We start from the raw sequence: 19187 nt of genomic DNA, 5'->3' as shown, positions 1-19187 counted from the left end.
GCGGCCTGTGGCATGACCTCTGGGCTGAGGCTGGGTGACTAGGAGGGAGATGGCCCTCCTTTGCTCAAAGGGCTGAGTCAACCCTCCTGGATCAGGTTAGAGGTGGGGAAAAAAGACATGTGAAGTGCTGTGTGGAGAGAAGGGTGGGTGTAAGCCTCTGTTCCCCATCAGAGGCTTGGTTGTGGCTGTGGAGCAGTGCTATCGGCTCCTGCCCATAGGGGGAGTGGTAGGAGCCTGTTCCTTCTCTACCCTTACCTGCTAGTCACCTGTTTTGGAGAGGTAACCATGCTCATTTGCCTGCATGAAGCACAGAAGGGAGCAGGGAGGTCTCTCTACCCCCACCATTTCCAAAGCCTGCAAGCTGGAGTAAACCAGCCTCCTTTTGTGGTGGCTCCAGGGCCTGGCATGGCTTTTTGAAAAAGGGGGGAGATGCTTCATTTTCCTCCCAAAGGAAGAGCTGTTCCCTTTCTGGCCACAGAGCCTTCTGGAGCAGCATGGTTTGGGAGTAGCAACCTTGCTCTTGGCCTTGTGGATCCAGAGCTCCTGTCCTCTGTTATGTGTAGGGTGGATGTGTCTGTTGTGCTCAGCCTGAAGCAGCCAGCCTGGGGCTCTTGAGGTTCTCCAGGGCCAGCCTCGCTGGGCCGGTTTCCCACCCAGGGATCACCTCTTCCCTAGCTGAGCATGCTGGAGCCACCAGGGAAGATGCACTGTCCTGGGATGGTGTCCAGGAGGACTCTGTCTCAGTGCAAGCTGTGAGGGAGCACAGGTGGGGTGCTGCTGGACCACAGACGCTGCTGGGGCAGAGGACTCCTGCTTCTACCCTCAGCCTCTCCTCCAAATGCCCTCTCTGGGGGTCTTCCAGCTGCTGCACCCTCCCTCCAGCTGCTCAGGAACAGCCTGGGGACCCCCCCCATCCCTGACCAGAGTGTTAGCCTGGCCTCAGCCCCCCAGGGGAATACTCGTGGCCACCCTGACCCCCCTCGAGCCCCTGCCTGCCTGTGCTGAGACAAGAGCCGCGGCACAGCATGGTGGTATACATCATACATTTATTAGTGAATATCCCTCTCAAAATCAGCCACAACATTAAAAAAAATAATGATTGCACTACTTGGTCAAGCAGAACTAGCAACTTTCATTTTAAAAAAAGTACAAATCTGTTAAAAATTTCAATCAGTATAATACACATATATATAATACAACATACTAGTTATGTTAAATGCTACAAAACCAATATGATTCCAATGGAATGGAAAAAAAACAAACACTTTTAGAGCTTTAAGAACCTTTTTTTTCTATATATTAGCCTTTTTTCAAATACATACATGGGAAAAATGAGGTAACTGTAAAATGTGCAAGTAACAGAGCAAAAAAAATTATATATATATATTTATATATATATATATATATATATAAAAACTTTCTAACACAGAACACACGTCCTAGCACCTTCCGGGGAGCCGCGGGGGCCGCGGGGGTCCCACCGGAGGGCCCGGGGACTGGTATAATAGAACAGTAAACAGTCCACTATCCCACCACAGGAAATCATTGGTAAACAGTGGTATCTACAGCGCAGTCAGCAATCACAAACACCCTAAATAATTGTTTTTTAGTATTTTTTTTTGTAATTTTTTTTTTGTTATTTTTTTTTTTTAAATGATACTTTTAGCTGCTCATTGGAATAAATTCTGCAGCACACGAGCTGTGAGCTTTCGAGTCGCCGTCAAAGGACCGTAAGGCTTTCCTGGCTCCCTGGGCACCGCGAGGGCGGGAGGGGAGGAGGGGGGCGTCTCCGGGGGCGCGAGGCCGCCGCGCGGCACGGGGACTCCTTTGGTTATCTGTCACTGAGCGAGGGACGGGGAGGGGGCCGGGGTCCTGCCCAAGGGGCACCGAGCCCAGCGGTGCCAGCGCCCGCGCCGCGGCGGAGCTGGTGGCGCCGGGCCGGGGCCCTCGGCCTCGACGCTTCGCGCGGAGGGCGGCCGCCGGAGAGGCTGCGAAAGGGAGGCAAGGGGGAGCCGGCCAATAGCCGCACGCCGCTCGCTGCCCCCCGCGCCCGACCGGCTGGGGGGAGACCGGCGCGCCGGGAGAGGCCCGCCGATTGGCGGAGGCGGCGCGCGGCCCTCTGCCAACCGGGAGCGGGCCTACCTCAGCGGCCCGGTGACCGGCACCGCCGCTCCGGGACCCGTGGCGCGGCGGGCGCGGGGAACGGCGTCCCGCCCACCCACCTGCCGGGCGCGGCCCCTCGCCTCGCACCCAGCCCCAGCGTGGCGGCCAAGGGCCGCCGCCGGGGGCCAGCCCCGCCGCCTGCCCCCCGCCCCGCGGGGAGCGGCCCCCCACCACCCCCACCCCCCCCTCCCACCCCGTCCCCTTGCACACGCCGCCGCCGCGGGCGCCCCCCCCCCATGCCGCCGCCTCCCGCTCGGAGGGGCGCAGACCCCGCGGGGACGGCCCTGAAAGTCTCACGGTCCTGCTGTGGCGTTGCGGACATGTGCAGTACAGTGCATGGCAGTATCAGCTGAGCACAAAAACCCCTCTCCCCACCCCCCTCACCCCACAGCCGGCTAGACGTAGCCAAGACCACGTTCCAAGCTGGTCAGACATGCATGCATATTTGTGAACATTTACATAGGGCTGGCGTCCGCTCGGAGGCTCCCAGGCGTCGGCAACACGCGCCGCGAGGGGAGGGCGGTCCTCTCGCCGCCGCCCCCCCTGCCACCGCCTCCCGTCACCCTCCTCGCTAATTAATCATGCAAAACAACGGCCACGCGGGATTGCTGGAGCCGGGCGGCAGCGTGGTGGCGGCTTCTCTCCCAGCCCCGCGCCGACGGGGCGGCCCACCCGCCTGGCCCCGCGTGGGCGGTGAGGGGGATACGGCGGCGGGGGGCTGCTCACGGCTCCCCCCGCACCAGCCAGGGCAGGGCCAGGGGTACCACTGAAAATACACCACGAGGTTATGGATAAAAAAAAACCCCAGTCCGGGGGCCGGGGGGCACCCGCCACAGCCCGGCCGGCCCCCCGCTGCGCACCGGCCGGGGGCACCGCACCGCACCGTCCAGCCAGCAGGACGGGGGCGCGGGGCTGTTCCGATTTACGGCGGCGGGACAGAGAAACAACAGCGGGAGCCGGGGGCCGGGCAGCGGGGGTCACCAGGGACACCGCATGCCCGTGGCCACTGGGACGGGGCTGGGGTCACCCACCCCCCAGGCCGGGCTGCCTCGTGGGATGCCACACGGCCTGGCCCCCAGAGCTGCACCGGCCGGGCACGGGGGAATGAACGGGGAGAGGGGCTGGGGCCGCGCCAGCACCGTCCTCCCACCGGGGAAAGACCCCAAGCAGCCATAACCCTCCGGGGCTCCCCAGGGCAGCCGAGGCGGGAGAGGGGCTGCGCCGGGCCGTGTGCGGGAGCGGGGACAGAGTCGTTCCTGCCCCGGCCATGCCGCGGGGTTGCTGGTGTCCCACCTTGGCCACGCTCCACTGGCCACCTCCTCCGGCTGCCCCCGGGGCCGCCCCAGCGCTCCGGCTCAGGGTGCCGCCGGCATCAAATCGGCGGCACTCCCTCCTCTCTCCTCCCTGCATCCTCCGCAAGCAACGCCGAGGGGAGGAGCCGCCTGCGCGCCACTGGGTCAAACAGCCACAGAACCAAAAACGCAACGGAAAAGGGAAACGGAGAGGGGGGGAACCTACCATGAAAAAAAAAAAAGGTGACAAAGGGAAAAAACACTAATTCCCTAGCAGAGTACAAAGACCTGGAAAGTGATGGAGGAACAACAGCGTCTTTGGAGCACGGAGGGCACGGCCACGCGCCTCCCGCCTCCAGCACAACACGATTCAGGGCCCTGGGAGCGCAGCAGGCAGGCGTCCGGCCGAGTCCGTGCCCCGGCGGGGAGGAGGAGGGCTGGCCAGGAGCCCGGACTGCTCAATGCTCACCACATCCGAGGAGAGGCTTTGGGGAGGGGGGGTAAGCGCAGGGTCAGGCCCTAGCAGCGGGCAGCGGCCCCCGCCCCTGGCCCGGCGTCCTCGTCCTCTAGCGAATTGTGCGGCACAGCGCCCGCCAGCCTCAGTCCGCCTCCCGCTGCACCTCCGACGCGTCCGCCCGGCAGATGGGGCACGTGCGGTTCGCCTACAGGCAAGGAGAGACAGGGGCAAGTGAGCAGGCACCCCATGGTACCAGCTGCACCCAGGGCCCCCTCCCTACACCACCACCAAGGGCTAGAAGCACCCCGCAGTGTGCCACGTCCCAGCAGTGCCTGATCCAACCCGGCACGGTGCTTGGCCCCCAATCCCAGCGCATCCTGTGTTGCATGGCACCGAGGCCACCCTAAAGGCAGCGCTCTGCTCCCGCAGCACCCCAAGAAGCCGCCCAGCTCCCTGCAGCGGGCACGGGCAGTACCTTTAACCATTTGTCGACACACTTGGCGTGGAACTCGTGGTTGCAGGGCAGGACGCGGAGAAGCTGCCGGGCCTCAAAGTCGCTGAAGCACACAACGCACCTGGGGGAGGCAGCCGTCAGTATGGCCCCACCATGCAGCCACAGCCCCTGGCCCCCCACCAGGCACCCCCATGCCCCCCTGTCTGCACCCCCGGCTCACTCACAGGGTCTGCTCGGACTGGTGGCTCTCAGGGTTGAAGCGGTAGGACGGGAGGTGCTCGATATCTGCTTTGGTGAGTCCCCGCGGCTTGGCCTCCCCCAGCCGCTCGGCCAGGTTCAGCAGTGCCTGGAGGGAGACGCAGAGGCCAGCTCAGCTCAGCTCATGCCCCAGCACCGGACAGCTCTCCCCACCCTGGCGGGGCGATCCCCAAACCCCCCTCAGGTCCCCCATCCCATCACCCTGTGGGGAAGCAGAGCCGACGCACCTCGTAATTCTCCATCTCCACATCATCCACGTCCAGGTCTAGGCTGATCGTGGGCCCCACAGCCGTCGGCGACACGGGAAGCATAGAGCTGGGGGGGGGGAAGGACAGGGCAGTTGGCGTGGGGCCGCAAAACCCCAGCCTCCACCCTGGCATTCCTGGGGGGGGCAGAACCACCTGTGCCAACGCCACACTGCTGTGCCCCCCTGTCTGCGGTGCCACCCCTGCCCCACACGTCCCACTGTATCCCCCCCAGTACTCACAGGAAGTAGGGCAGGAAGCTCGGGTAGTATGGGGGGGGTGGCGGAGGGGGCGGCGGGGGGGGCAGCGCCTGCTGCAGCCGGTACCGCTGGGTGTTCAGCCGCCGGGGCATCATGTGGGGGTATGGCTGTGGGGAGAGACGCAGCACTCAGAGCCGTGCCAGCCCTATGGTGTCTCCCCCAGTCCCCCCCACCCCACCACAAGACAGGAACTCACCACGCCGAATGGCAGTTCTTGGTGCAGCGGGTCGTGGGGGAGGTAATGCAGCGGCACGGAGGGGGACAGCGTGGGAGCGTGGTGGGACGGGGGGTACGTGAAGCCCGCGATGGGGTGCTGCTCCCCTCGTAGGTCCACATCATTGTCTATCCTCTGCAGAGGCTGTGAAGGAAACAAGTTAGGCTGGGAGGGGTGTCCCAAATTACACTCCCCCAATGCTAGCAAGATAGAGGCACCCTGGGCATCCCACCCATCTCTCCCAGTTCAGACCCACGGGGGCTGCAGAAGGCCAAGTCTCCAAGGTGGTCTTTGTTGGGCCATGGGGCGCATCATGTCCCCAGGCCGTACCCCACACCCTAACTCACCATGCGTGGGTGCTGGGCTTGGAGAGGTACAAACTGCCCCAGGGGGGCCATGTGGGGTGGCTGGTGGGGGGGCACTGGCGGCGGGGGGGGGTGCAGGATGTAATGGTCGCTGGAGATGATGGGGGGGAACGTCTGGTAGGAGACGGGGAGCTGTTGCATGGCGCATGCCTGGATCAGCTGTGGGGGAGAGAGAAAAACGGGGGTCAGACACCCACCGTGGGCATGGCTGCACCCCTGCCCCCTCCCCAGGGTCTCCAACAGACCCCGTGCCCCCAGAAACTTGCACTCCAGTGGGCTCGGGTACCCACACGACCTCCAGGCACCCACAGCCCAGGTTGTCCCCCGTGGGCGTCCCCCGCTGTGACTCACCGGGGGTGGGAGGCAGCAGAGCGGGTAGTGCTGTCCACTGAACATCACTGAGCATGCTGGGAGCTGCTGGGTGCTGCACCCAGGGATGTGCTGGCCGGCGTGGATGGGGAAGCCTTGCGTCGTGACGGTGGTAACCGTGTAGGAGAGAGGGACAGGTCCCTGGTGCACCTGAGGACGAGGCATCGAGGGCAGTCAGGGTACAGCCCCGGCTGAGCTGTCCCTGTCTTGGCAGAGTGGCAACAGGGCGCTGAGCATCCGGCACTGGGACACAGCCGCCCAGCACCTCCATCCCACTGGCGTGGCCAGAAGAGGGAGGATGAGCACAGACTGGGTTTGAGGGGGGTTTTGGACTCCTCTCTGCTCCCCGCAAACAGGCTGGCACGGCCTCCAACCCAGCGCCACCACTGTGGATGGTGGTGACAGTTGTGTCGTGAACAACCCTATGAGGGGACTGTCCCCAGCCCCTGGGAGCAGGGGCCATCCTGGGCACACTCAAGCTGGCAGGGGGACCTCACGGTTTAAGCTCTTGGAGGACAAAAGCACTGGCAGCCTCAGGGCTGGCTGCTCCCAGCGGCAAGCAACTGGCCAGAGGGGACCCAGGGACATGTCTTGGGACCACTGCGTCGGACACCAGCCCGGGGCCACCACAGGGTCACCCTTAGGACTGGGGCTGGGGGCTGCAGCACCTACCTGGTCATGCAGATCCACCATGAATGGGTTCTGGTGGGGCGGGTGAGCGGCCGGGTGAAGCATTCGTGGCGGCGTGCTGGGGAGAGCGTAGGCGCGGGGCTCATCTACAGGGACGGGCAGCTGCTGGGGGAAGGCAGGATGCAGCTGGGGCTCATCCTGGCCCAGCAGGGTTGCCAGAGGTCGGTCGCGTCGTCCCCACTGACGCCTGGCAGGGGGGCTGCGGGGCCACCGCGGGAGAGAAACAGAGCAGGAGTGACCCCCCGGCCAGGGGCAGCACAGCCCTGGGCAGGGTGGCCACAGGCAGGTCTGTGCTAGCCCAGCTCCCAGGGCGAGATGCTCAGGGCATCGTGCCAGGCCAGCCAGGCTCCTTGCCTGGCTGGGGAGCTCCAGAACCGGCTCCTCTGCTCACCCTGCATGTGCCCCCCGCCGCATCCTCAGCACAAAAAGGACCCCTGCTCCCCAGGGACCCATCGGCCAGGCCAGGTGGACGTGCTTCTCTGCTGCCATCTCCCCCCAAGCCCCCTGGGAGCCAGTGGCTTGCCCCAGCAGGACCACGGAACTAGCCCCATGTCCCCACACACCATGGGTGACAGGGCTCCGCACCGCCCTGCGGCCCGTACCTTCGCCGGAGGTGGTCGGGGCTGCTGCAGGGTCCCCCCGAGAAACGGCGCTGGTTAAAAGGGGCAGAGGGTGGCCGCCTATTCACTGCCAGTTCCCATGGTCGCATTGGTGACGTCGGGAGGCGGATGGGCACACGGGACCTCAGGCTCCAGGCAGGGTGACACACCAGCACTTTGGATCCTGTGAGAAGGACAGCGGGTCACGGCACCCCAACCCCCAGGGCTGTGCAGGGCCGCAGGAGCCCCAAATTCCCCCCCCATGCCTGGGCAATAGCACCCCAGCCCGCTCCCTCCCCACCTGCTTTGGGAGAGGGAAGGGAGGAGTGGCACAGAGAGAGGCCAGGGCAGCCACTGCACCCGTGGACACACTGGGGGGGGGCTGCAGCCCACCTGGCTCCTGCCCATGCCCCCCCCACACTGGGAGCCAGGCCACCCTTCCCATGGCCAGCCCTGCCACCCACACTGCACAAGTGACTCTGAGCCACCCCAGCGCCACTGTCCCCGCACGGCTCAGCCTGCTGCTCCCTCCCCACGGAGACGGTAATGCTGATGACTGGAGCTGCAAGCTCCAGGACCCAGACCTGTGCCCACCCTGTCTCCTGGGGCTAGATGCAGCCCTGGGGGGAGGGCGCAGGGCTAGGAAGAGCCCACCACCTCCTCCCAGTTACCCAGTTACTGTCCCTCAACTTCGTGGACAGAGCCACCCCCCCATGCAAGACACAGACACCAAATGAGAGAGAAGCACTTGTTTTTGGCAGAGAGAAAAGCAAGTGGCGAAGGGCCCTGTGGCTACAGCAGCGTCCCATGCTGCTCGCCAGCCGACGGGGAGCCTGAACCGTGGCGGCGGGGGGGCTTCCAGCGTGTCCTTGGCCAAGACGGGCTCCGGTGCTGCTCTAGGGGCTGCTCCCTCTTGCTGGGCTCCTGCATGTCCTACTCTGGACTGACGATGCCACCCCAGTGATGGGCGCAGGGGGCTGGCGGGGGACAGCGGGGCTCATGGCCCTGCTCTGGCTGAGACTGTGCACATCAACTCCCTGCTGCATATGGAGCGCAACCGCATGTCCCCGTGGAGGTGGGGGACAGGCAGAGGCTGTGGCCGAAGCCGGGCAGGCAGCTCTGCTCTCCCATCTGCCCTCACAGGCAGGGTGTCAGTGGGAACACAGCCCCCGGCCCTGCCCCATCTCCCCTCCTGCACCCAGCCTGGCTGGTATCCCCCATGACAGAGCCCCCCTCCCGCCACACAATTCAGCCCCCCAGCCCCAATGAAGCTTGGCACTGCAGAGAAGACACCACACGTGCCCCTAAATCCAGCTCGCCTGCAGGTTGGTGGTGTGCCCTCCCGAAGATCTCCTTCTTCACCCCTACCTCCTCCTCCTCGGTGCCCATGGCAGAGGCATGCCAGGGCCAGGAAGGGCACCCCAAGGCTGGGGAGCACTGCTCAGCCCCAGGAGGAGGCTGGGGGGGTGTGGGGTGGGGTGTCTCACCCCAGCAGGGAGAAGCTGCAATGTCACGCCTGGGTGACCGGCATCACCAACCATGGCGGAAGTCACTGGGGTGAGCCCTGTCACACATGGGTCTCTTCGTAACCTTACCCCCATCTACTGTACCATTTCTGAAGCTGAAAGCAAATTTCTTTCTCTGTTTTGGGGGAAAAGGAAAAAAAACCCCAAAAGCCACAAGCTGAGCCCCCCAAGGAGCCTGTCTGCAGCTGCCGCCGGGGAAAGGGCCGTGCTCAAGGACAGGGGTTTGCCCCACGGGTGTTTCACTCTGCCCCGAGCCCCCGTGCAGTTGCCCCACCAGTGGGCTGGGGGCCAGGGCGCAGCGGCAGCCCAGGTTTAGCCCCGCTCCCCAGGAGCCTCCCCGAGGTGTTACTGCTTCCAGTTCCGCATCCTCACTCTCCGAGCACACGTGGTACAAAGGCCCTGCGTGACCCGGCGGGCACCTTCCAGACCAGACACCGCTGCGATGGGCTTGGGGATGGGGAGCACCTCCGCAGAGGGACACCAAAGCCATGCAGGACCTCACCTGGGACCACCGAGGCGGGGGGGGGGAAGCTACCAGCACCCCAGGACAGCACCCCAAGAACACGCCTCCTGCAGGCTCGCCGGGACGGTGGTGGCCAAGGGACACGGAGCTGGCACGGCCCCCCCCGTCCTGCCACAACCAGCACCCCCATGAAGGCACCCGTCCTCCTGTCCCACGCGGCACACCCGGCTCCCCCCGCCTCGCACCCACTGCTGGGAGCCAGCGGCCACCCCGGGCAGGGTCACCGTGACCCCGCGGAGGCCAGCGTGGCCCGGGAGCGGAGGGGATCCCGGGCCCCGCCGCCCCTCGGTGGGGCGGAGGGCGAGGCGGCTCCCGGGCCCCGCCGAGAACAAAGTTAGCAGCGCGCCAGCGCTGACGCCCGGTGCCATCTGCTCGGGCAGAGCCGGGCTGCCGGGGGAGCCGCCCGCCCCGCCGCCGCCTCCCCGGGGGTCCCGCCACCCCGGTGCTACCCGTCGCCGGCTCCGTCCCGGCACCCCGAGCTGCCCCGCTCCGCCCCCCCCCCCAACCCCCGCAGCCCCTTCCCCGCCGTTCCCACGCGAGCGCCGCCAACTCCCCCGGGAAGCGGGGTCGCCGCTGGCCCCGCCGCACCGGCAGCCCCTTCGGAGAGCCGCCCCGTCGACCCCAAACCCGAACCCAGTCCCCGGGGGTCTCCGGGACGGCGGCACACGGCCGGGCGAGCGGCACATCCCGGAGCACCCCGACGGGTGCAGCACCCCGAAGGGGCACCCCACCTTGCAGCACCCCAGTGGGGCACCCCAGCCGCCAGCACCCCAGCCCGCACCCGCCGGCGGGAGCACCGCCCGGCCGGCAGCCCGAGCCCCCCCAACTCCCCCCCCACCCCCCCGCCGCCGCAGCAGCGGAGCCCCGCCGGTGCCGGGCCGGGAGCGGAGCTGTGGCTTTAAGAGCGGCCGCTCCGGGGCCATGTGCTCGGCGCCAAACAAAAGCAATAACAAAGGCGGCCGCCGGGCCCCGCCGCCGCCGCCGCCGCCCGGGGCAGGTGCCGCCGGGGGTCCGGGGGACGGCCCCCGCCCCCGCCCCGCTCCCCTCCCCCCCGCCCGCACCTACCTGCACCGATGGCCTGGGCCGCCGCTCCGGTGCCGCTGCGGAGCCCCCGCCCCCTCCCGCCGCTCTTTGTTCGCCGACGCCGGGCCCGGGCCTGCCCCCCCCCCCCCGCCCGCCACCGGCCCTCCCTCCCTCCCGCCTCCCGCCCCCCGCCGGGCCGGCCCCCTCCCCGCCGCCGCTGTTTCCGGTGCCTCTTTGTTTTCCGCGGCGCGGGGCGGCTGGGCCGCCGCGGCGGGCCGGGGAAGCCGCCGCCGGGCCGGGGGGGGTGGGGAGGTGCCTGCCCCTTTAAGAACCGGCGGCGGCGGCGGGACGCACCGGACCGAGTCACAACACTCGCGGGCCCCGGGGGCGCGCGCGCGCGGCTGGCGCGGGGGGGGGGACGGGGGGCGGAGGAGGAGGGGGGGGAAGCGGCGCGGCGCGCGGCCCACGTGACCAGGCGTGTCACGCTCCGCAGCCATCTTGGAGGCGCGGGGCCGGGCCGCCACGCGGGGCAACGCCGGCCCCCCTCCCCTCCCCCGGGGGGGCGGTGTCCTAGCAACGGTCTCCACGGAGAGGGGGCCCCTAGCAACGGGGCCTAGGCCTGCAGGCGGCCCGGCCGCACCGAGACACCCCCCACACACACACCGCTCCGCCGCGGGCGGGAGCACCGAGCACCGTCCGACCCGCCGCCCTCAAGGGGCCCGGCCCCGGTACCGGTCGTGCCACCCCACCCCGCTGGGACGGACACCACGGCTCCGCGGGGCCAGGCCCAGATGGCACCTTACCTGCGGCCTTGCCCGCCGCTGCCAGCCTGCCGCCACCCCTCCCGGCCCACCAGGCCTGGCAGCTCCGTGAGCGCGGTGGGCCGTGGGGTGCAGCAGCACCGTGTGCCCGGGTGTTCCCGGCCAGCCCGCGCCGTGCTGCCATGCCCCTGCTGCCCGATGGGCGCAAAAGCCCGGGCCAGGGGGGGAGGCGAAGGCAGGAGCTCAGGTCCCTGCCACCCTCCTGCGCTGGGACGGGAGGATGGAGAAGCTGCTCCCCTCCCACTCAGCACATCGAGCCCTCGCCTGCACCGACAGCCTGCCAGGCACACGCAGCTCTTCCAGGGCATCTCTACCCAGTTCAAATTTCCAGGCACCAGAAAAGCCTCCTGCTCTCTCGCCTCGATTAAACAAGCAGCAGGAACTCCTCAGAGCATCTCCCGCACACCTGCAGGTCAGCCGAGCAAGTCGCCCAGCTGGCAGCTAACACCGGGAGCAGCACACCAAGAGGCTGTGCCGCCAGCTCCCCGCAAACCCCCGGCAGCGCCGTTCAGCTCCAGTCAAGCCCCTGTGCTCAGGAGAGCACATCACAGTAGCTTTGCTGAAAGCCAGATGCTGCATCCAAGCCAAACTTCCCCGGGTTACAATGCACACTTAGAAATTCCCAGGTAGGCGAGCCAGCCAGCCGGCAGCCCTGATGTAATGCCTATAAACCAGCCCTCCCCTGACAGCTGGGCTTTAAAGTGCTAACAACCAAAGGGAGCTAATTAATTTGTAACATCACCCCTTTTAAAGCAAACCTCAGATCAGTGACAATGATTTAACAATTCAGTAGGCTCATCATTGCAATGAGCAGTCGGATGCAGTTTTGCCCCATCCCCAGCCCTGTGCCCTGCTCCCTCCAGGCCTCTCTCAAGGCCAGCTTGCCACCTCTCACCTCCTCACCCTGAATCCAGGCTCACAGGAGGAACCACAGCAGCTTTGAGGATCCTCCAGGACATGGAGCATCCTGGGGCAAGCTCCCTCTGCTACAACTGTCAACAGCATCACAGCAAACTGCTTCTGTCCCCATGGTAGGGGACACATGGGACACGAAAGTGGCACAGCAGGGCATGGGGCAGACCTGTGACAGGGTCAGACCCATGTGCTCAGACAAGCACCCCAGAAGGAAATGGCCAAAGGACTGAATCATCAGCCCAGACCTGAATGATCGCCCTCAAGGTCTGCACCACCACAGCCTCTTTGCTTCAAGAGCCAGGGACTAGAGGGAAGAGGAAGAAAACAGCACTCTGCACTTTGACCTTGCCACTCTGTAGGCAGAGGCAGCACTGCACCTTTACAAGGCTGCCAGGACACAGTCTGATCCTGGGCAGAGAGCACCAGCAACAGGCAGAGGCCACAGATGGTGAATATCTGTGCAGACGCTCCCTCCTGACCCGTTCTAGCATCACCAGCTCCCCCGCGGCCAGCAGCTATCGATGTCCTCAGGATGGCGTCGGAAGAAGCCATCGATAGAGCACGACTTGCCGGTGAGGCACTGCTCATGCTCCCTGGCCAACAAGGCTGGACGGTTCCTGTGGCAGAGTTGGGTCCAGCCATGCCACGAGTGGCTGTGCTGAGCCTGCCCAGCCAGCTCCCGCAAGGATGTGACACCATGCGTCCAGCTGCAGGCTTAGAGCATGTGGAAGCAGCTCAGCCCACACCATCTCAGGATCGCAGTCACGCACAAGCCACCAACATCACACTGCCCCAGGTTCAGGAGCTCTGCCTGGAAGAGCCATATGAGGAGCCCAAGCAACACCCCTCCAATGCTACAGCAAGGCTGGCCATGGACAGCAGCACTGGTCAGTGCTTCTGGGCCAGGACAACAGGTCCCCAGTCCAGCCACTGAGATCTGTGACACCCCAGGTGAGTGCGACCCCCTGTACCAGGCAGCAGCCTTAGAAAGCTCTCTACCTGCAGGGGCTGCTCAGGCTGAACCTGGCAGGTCCACAGCCAACAGGCAGTCCATCCTCTCCCTCACGAGAGCCAGGGGCCTGCAGAACCAAAGCTTCCCTGAGCCCAGGCTCTTTAAGACACCATCTGCTGCCACAGACATGCCGCCTCCCTTGCCCCATATATAGGTCAGGTCTGTCACAGGATTAGCCGGGGTGTTTCGACTGGTGTGAGCATGTCTCCCACTGAAGGCACGCTCCGCCCTGTCCTCTCCCCAACACCCAGCGTGCCAATGGCTCGCCTCCATGCTCTCCCTGGCCTCTCCCCCAAGTCCAGGGAGATGAAAAGGCCCCAGATCCTTCTCTCCCCCCCACCAGTGCCTGGAAAACAAGTGGGAAGAAACCAGCACCAAGCACCCAGAAGCTCCCAGGCTGCAGAGGGAGCAGCAGGAGTGTCCCCACCCTACCCAAGCCCAACACAAGCACCAGGGGACATGGGACACCCCAACATCAGCAGCTACCACAGGGTGAAGCACTTTGCTGGGGAGACGGGGGGGTGAGGAGCTACCTCCCCACTCTGCATAGCCTGGTGGAACCGAGTTCGCTGGCAGCGGAGGCAGGACGCCTCTGCCGCGATCACACGCCACCCACTCACACCCCCGGACTGACAGCACTCCCGTCAAACGCCTCCAGCCACACACACGTGGAGGATGCTGACATGAGGAGCGAGTAGCTGCACAGGCAGCGGAACTGATAACGCCTGGTTTCCTGTCGATCTCTCCCACTTGGATTCTCTAATGTCTAATAGCAAGGCTGAGCTATGCTGCAGAGGGAGAACTAGCAGCATCTTCCTCCCCAAGAGCCAGAGCCTGTAGCAAGCCAAGACCTTTGAGACAGCTACCACAACTGACACCATCCAGCAAGTTCAAAGCGGAGAGGAGAAGACTTGCAAATAAACAGTAAGCTTGCACAAGTCTTCATTTCCTCAGGACAGGGTAAATAATCTACAGACATATCTCCACCTTCCTTCATTTGTCCTAGAAACACCGGCATGACCTGAATAGCATGACCAGAAGGCTGCTGGTGCAGCAGCCAGGTCCAGCTCAGGTACCTCTGTAGCTCAGCAGCAATGGGTCGTGTCCTCTGCTCTCCTGGGTGGACTCTTCTCCCCTGGACAGAAGCATGTCGAACCATGCTCACCTCTGTCCTGGCATCCTGGGGCAGCCGGTTCTGCAGCTCAGTTGCACATGGGTGGGGGGAGAAGAGCGAACGCCACCTCGTCCGTTCCTAACCTGCAGCCTGGGCAGCCTCCCCGGCCCTCCCCTTCCTTCCTACCATGAGACACCACGGTTCAGGACTCTATTCCTCTGCCCTTCACATTTTAGTTCTCCTTTCAGGCAGCTATTTCCTAAAACAGACCCAGTCTCTCCTTGGGCAGAGCCAGGGAGCAGGGATTCAGCCCCCCTTCCCCATACCCACACAGTGTCCCTGGGAGTCCCCAGCTCACCTGCCACCTCTCCAGAAGCATCCCTCCTACTCCAGCCCGCTCTCTACATGCTGCGGACAGTGTTAATAGCATCTGCCAAGTGAGCGGCCAAGGGCAGGAGGGGCTGAGCTCCAGATACCTTTCCTACTGCTCCGCCGGCTGGGCTCAGGCAGAGCAGCAGTGTCTGGTGTTGTGGCTCCAGTGAAAGGATACAGGCAGAGCCAGAAGCTGGTGGACAGCAAAGAGCAATTTTGTTACCGCTTAGCAAAACGAAGCGTCTCTTGAAAGCACTAGTGACAGTCAGGAAGTTGGGTTGGATGTTTTGTTTTGCATTTTAACACCGACAACCTGCAACGATCATTTTCAGAAAGGAGCTCAGAGAAATTCATGATTTTCAGCAACCATTTACCCTCTTTTGTCCTTGATTTAAAATTTGCCAAGAGGCTGCTTACAAGATGCGCAGAAGCAGGCAGTGACCACTGTGTTAAGTGCAAAGGAGGCTTGCTGCAATACCTCCCCAGTACATCACTCACAGAGAACCCCACACCAGTGCCTGGGGATGGTTTTAAGAGCAAAAACATGACTTCCAAGCTGACAGCCCCTGTGCACAAAGCACGACTGTGCAGTGACAACAGAGCAGCCTGGGGCACAGGAGCTGGCTGACCTCTGCTACAGCTCTCGCCGGCAGATTTTTATTGTTCACCACTTTCCCAAAGCGCAGGCACGGAGAGAAAAGCAACTAAGACATTCGGCTCAAAATGCAAACGCAGTCAGGGAGCCCCACCAGCACAGCAAGGAAAAGACAACACGCCAGAGGCGACCGCATCTTAGCGCTGCCAGGCTGGGGGAAGGAAGGACCAGAGCGCGGGCCCTCCCTTCCCAGGGGCAACAGTGAGAGGTGCTGGAGCCCTGGATCACCAGGACACAGGCTCACCCAAGAGAAAGCAGCTTCTAATACGCAGCATCACAGGCCAGTCCTCCGCTCTGCACAGGCGAGCTGAAATCCCTTACCCTGCTTTCCAGGGTAGCCAAAGAAAGCCCCCAGCTATAGCTCCGCAGCCAGCGAGGCCAGGTCTCCAGGGACCAGGCTGCAGCTGGAAAATAACATTCCCAAGGCCTGTCATGAGCACTGCTTGCTGGGGACACTGCTCGTCTTGCCCTCTGCCATGCATGCAGCAAAGCGGGGAACCCTCCCAAACCACCACGTTCCAGAAAACCCAGACATCCCATATTGGACACAGGCCCCCGTGGACTGCTCGTGCCCTCCAAGAAATAGCTCCTGCCCTGAAAGACTGAGGACTTGCAGGTGCAAGGGCGAAGGAAAGGATAAGCACCCTGGGGTGGCTCTGCTGCCCAGAGAGTTGGCAGGTTGGCTTTTCCCAACACCCTTGCGAGCTGACAGCATGGATCGACACTGCTTCCGTCCAGAACTGACCTGTCCCAGGGAGCCATGCGACATCCTCGTGCAGCTCCGTGACCCCAGGCCTCAGGGCCTGGCTCTCCCAAGTTCCTGCCACACTAATGTCAGAGGGCCTCTGAGAGGGCTCCCCAGCACCAGCAGCTTCCTCAGACATTTTAGCAGTCTCTGGACACATCAGACTGGCACCCTATGGGCTGTGCCTGCCTGGTGAGTACACAAACCCCTTGGCCAACCATTCACCTACACAGGGCAGGTGACAAACCATGTTTCTCCAGCTCACCCCAAACAGGGAGCCAAGGGATGGTGGGAAAATGCCATGCACCGATCAGAAAATGCCATGCACCAGTAGGAAAATGCTGTGTGCGTTGGGTCCTCAATTCAGAGATGAAAAAACCAAAAACATCCAAAAGCTCCACACTCTTCTGCCGAAAACCAGCGCCGTGCCGCTCGCCGCTGGCTGCCCAGCTACCACCTCCCCAGCTGTGCCCCGCGGCCAGCCTCACGTGACGGTGAAGTGGATGCACACAGTAGGAGTGGCTGTAGTGACAGTGTTACAGCTTGTGTCCAACACACAGCTAAGCCCAGCAAATCCCAGCGCTCTGCAGCTCTCATTTACAAACCCCACACGCTCTGCGCAGGTACACAGGCTTCAGCGAGAGCTCACGGCCCACGGCCCTGGGGAGATGACACCCAGAGGAAGACAGCTCAGTGAGCATGAGGCTCTCGAACTCTCTGACATCCACCAGCGCAAGGACAGGCCCACACCAAGCCCCAGGGACAAGAAGAGCTCTTCTTACACCAGCACCCGTTTGGGCTAGGAGCCCACCTCCCCAGGGACAGCCCCACTGCTATTTCAGTACAGATACTCCCACCAAGGAAGCAGAGACACCTGGCAGGACAAGCAGGACTTTGCCCTGTCCTGCTCTGCTCTGAGCTACTTCAGTCCCTGCCGTTGCCCCGGGGTGGCAGGACTTCACCAGCTCTGCAGACACCTGGAAGAAGTGCTGCAAGCTGAAGCCCGGGCCCTACCTGCCGGCTGTTATTTCATTCCTCTAGCAGGTCCATAAAACAGGGATAATTAAATCTCTCCTAAACTCTCTTCCATTTAAAATAAAAATCTATAGTCCCTATTTCATTAGCTGGCTCTGGGTTTTACAGCTTGATCAATTCCCCTTGCAGAGCCCTGGTCCCAGGCAGATGCAAAAACACAGCAGGCAGCTTCCACAGTGCAAATCAATGGGGATTCGCAAAGTCTCCTCTCCCCGTTCTTTGTTCCTTGCTCACCAAAGGGGAGCCACATGGTGCGGCAGGTAGGGACGGCATGTTTACCACTCAGGGGAACATGACTGCCATGCATGGCTTCAGAGGTCAGATTTAGCGCCTGGCAAGAGCAGAGGCAGCGGCGATGCTCCCCCTCTAGTGAAGGGAGGGCCTAGCACGTGGCCCCAAAAAATGTAGCCACAACCCTAAAGGCAAGGTGGGGTAATGCTTCTCCACTCACCCCAAGGTGAAGAAGGACGAGGCTTAGCTCTCATGGCTGATGGCTGGAGCCAGAGCCCTCCGCAAGCATCAACTGGGAACCAAGAGCAGCTGCTGCTCTGACCTCCCTGCACACGAAGCAGAAGAGACTCATCATGGAGACCCAAGAGCACAGGCTCACCGTTTCCTGCCCTTCCCAGCCCTCCGCTGCTGCCCTGCCAGCAGGCCAGGCCAGGGCTCCAGATGGCTCTCACCATCCCTGCAAGCCTCTCCCTCCACTGCAGGAGGGAGCTACCAGCTCCTGGCAGCACATGGAGGGACCACAGCAGCAGCAAGAGTTGCACAGACAGCGGACAGGCAGAGCGCCTGCCTGCCCATGGAGCGGAGATCAGCACGGCGAGCAGCCCTCGCCCCGAGCCACCACCCAGGTGCCACCCAGCACCTACCACACCATTTCCCTCTGCTCCAGACACGCATCCCTCCCTCCCGCCTTTGCTCAGCTGGAAAGCAGCAAGATGCCACGGTCCCTATCCTACCCGTACTGGGACACGCCACAGAGGCAGCCCCGGGAGGAAGACTCGGCAGCCCTGGCCCCAGTGAGCTCTGCTCCAGCCACACAATGCCAGTGATGGACAGATCACACCACCTGGGCCCAAACCCCAATCTCCTCCAAACCGCCTGCGGGCAGGCCAGCACGCTGGTACCTGCCAGGGGACATCAGGGCAGATTGTCGGGACACAGGAATAGCCACACGTCAGAGTGCCTGGCTCCAAGCAAGGCTGCGGGGGACAAAGCCCCGCCACCCCACCGCAACTCCCTGCATGGCTGTGTGCAGGGGGGATGACACCAGAGCCTCCCAAATGCACCCAGGTGACTCCCGCCTCACCTCCCATGCCAACACCTGCCCTGGCTCTGCTGCCTGAGCTGGGGGGCATGGAGGGGTGCAGGGAGGCTGCAGTTCACCTGCCAAACCAAACCCACTGCCCCAGGGGCGCGATGCTGCAGACTGTGGCTCCCGCCGCCCGGCCGGCCTCAAAGCAAACACCCAAAGGTGACAAACAAAGGCACCCGGCAGGCACTCCGCATTAGCAGTATTTTTAGACACCACTATGGAGCCGGCCTTATTATTTTCATTGCAACGTGCATAATTACCCACCATGCACCGCAGTGACATCAGACACAGCCTGCTCCCCTCAGACAGCCGGCGAGGCGAGGCCAGAGCCCGCTCCTGGCCTTGGGGACCGACCTGCCCCCCACCGCCCCCCCACGCTCTACCCTGCACATCTCCCCAGGGCACAGCCCCACCGCTACGCGTTGGGGGGACTCAGGGTCCTGGGGAGTCGGACCTGACAACAGAGCAGAAATGGATGCAGGTGGCAGCAGGACCAAGCGAGGCGGTGACACAGGACGGCGAGGAGGCAAGCACGGGGACAAGCTCTGGGGCTGCAGACACGCGCGGCCAGCTGTGTAGAGCTTGCACCCGAGATACCAGCACAAAATCGAGCCGCACTCCTGGGAAGAGGAGCTGTCCCTGCATGGAGGGACAGTGCCCACCCGGCCACAGGCTGCCCGTGGGGCTAAACCTGCCTGGGAAAGCAAGCCCTGGAGCACATCCCAGCTGCCCACAACACACTTCCACACGTCCTCTGTG

The 19187-nt window shown here is 63.6% G+C and overlaps 1 protein-coding gene across 1 annotated transcript; it reads right to left on the bottom strand.

Annotated features, from left to right (window-relative positions):
- Window positions 1–1029: 1029 nt before the first annotated feature.
- Window positions 1030–10950, bottom strand: RNF44 (ring finger protein 44). Its single transcript, XM_069773218.1, is given in 12 exon segments — window positions 1030–4117; window positions 4388–4487; window positions 4591–4712; window positions 4852–4939; window positions 5112–5236; window positions 5326–5487; window positions 5691–5867; window positions 6060–6227; window positions 6750–6966; window positions 7370–7550; window positions 10481–10850; window positions 10852–10950. Coding segments are annotated over 12 exon segments (1857 nt in total). The 5' UTR covers window positions 10936–10950; the 3' UTR covers window positions 1030–4054.
- Window positions 10951–19187: the final 8237 nt, after the last annotated feature.

This window comes from Haliaeetus albicilla, chromosome 27, assembly GCF_947461875.1.
Source record: "Haliaeetus albicilla chromosome 27, bHalAlb1.1, whole genome shotgun sequence".
NCBI classification, from domain to species: Eukaryota; Metazoa; Chordata; class Aves; order Accipitriformes; family Accipitridae; genus Haliaeetus; species Haliaeetus albicilla.
The sequence above is the reverse complement of the archived record's forward strand: the minus strand, read 5'-3'. Positions and strand labels throughout refer to the sequence as shown.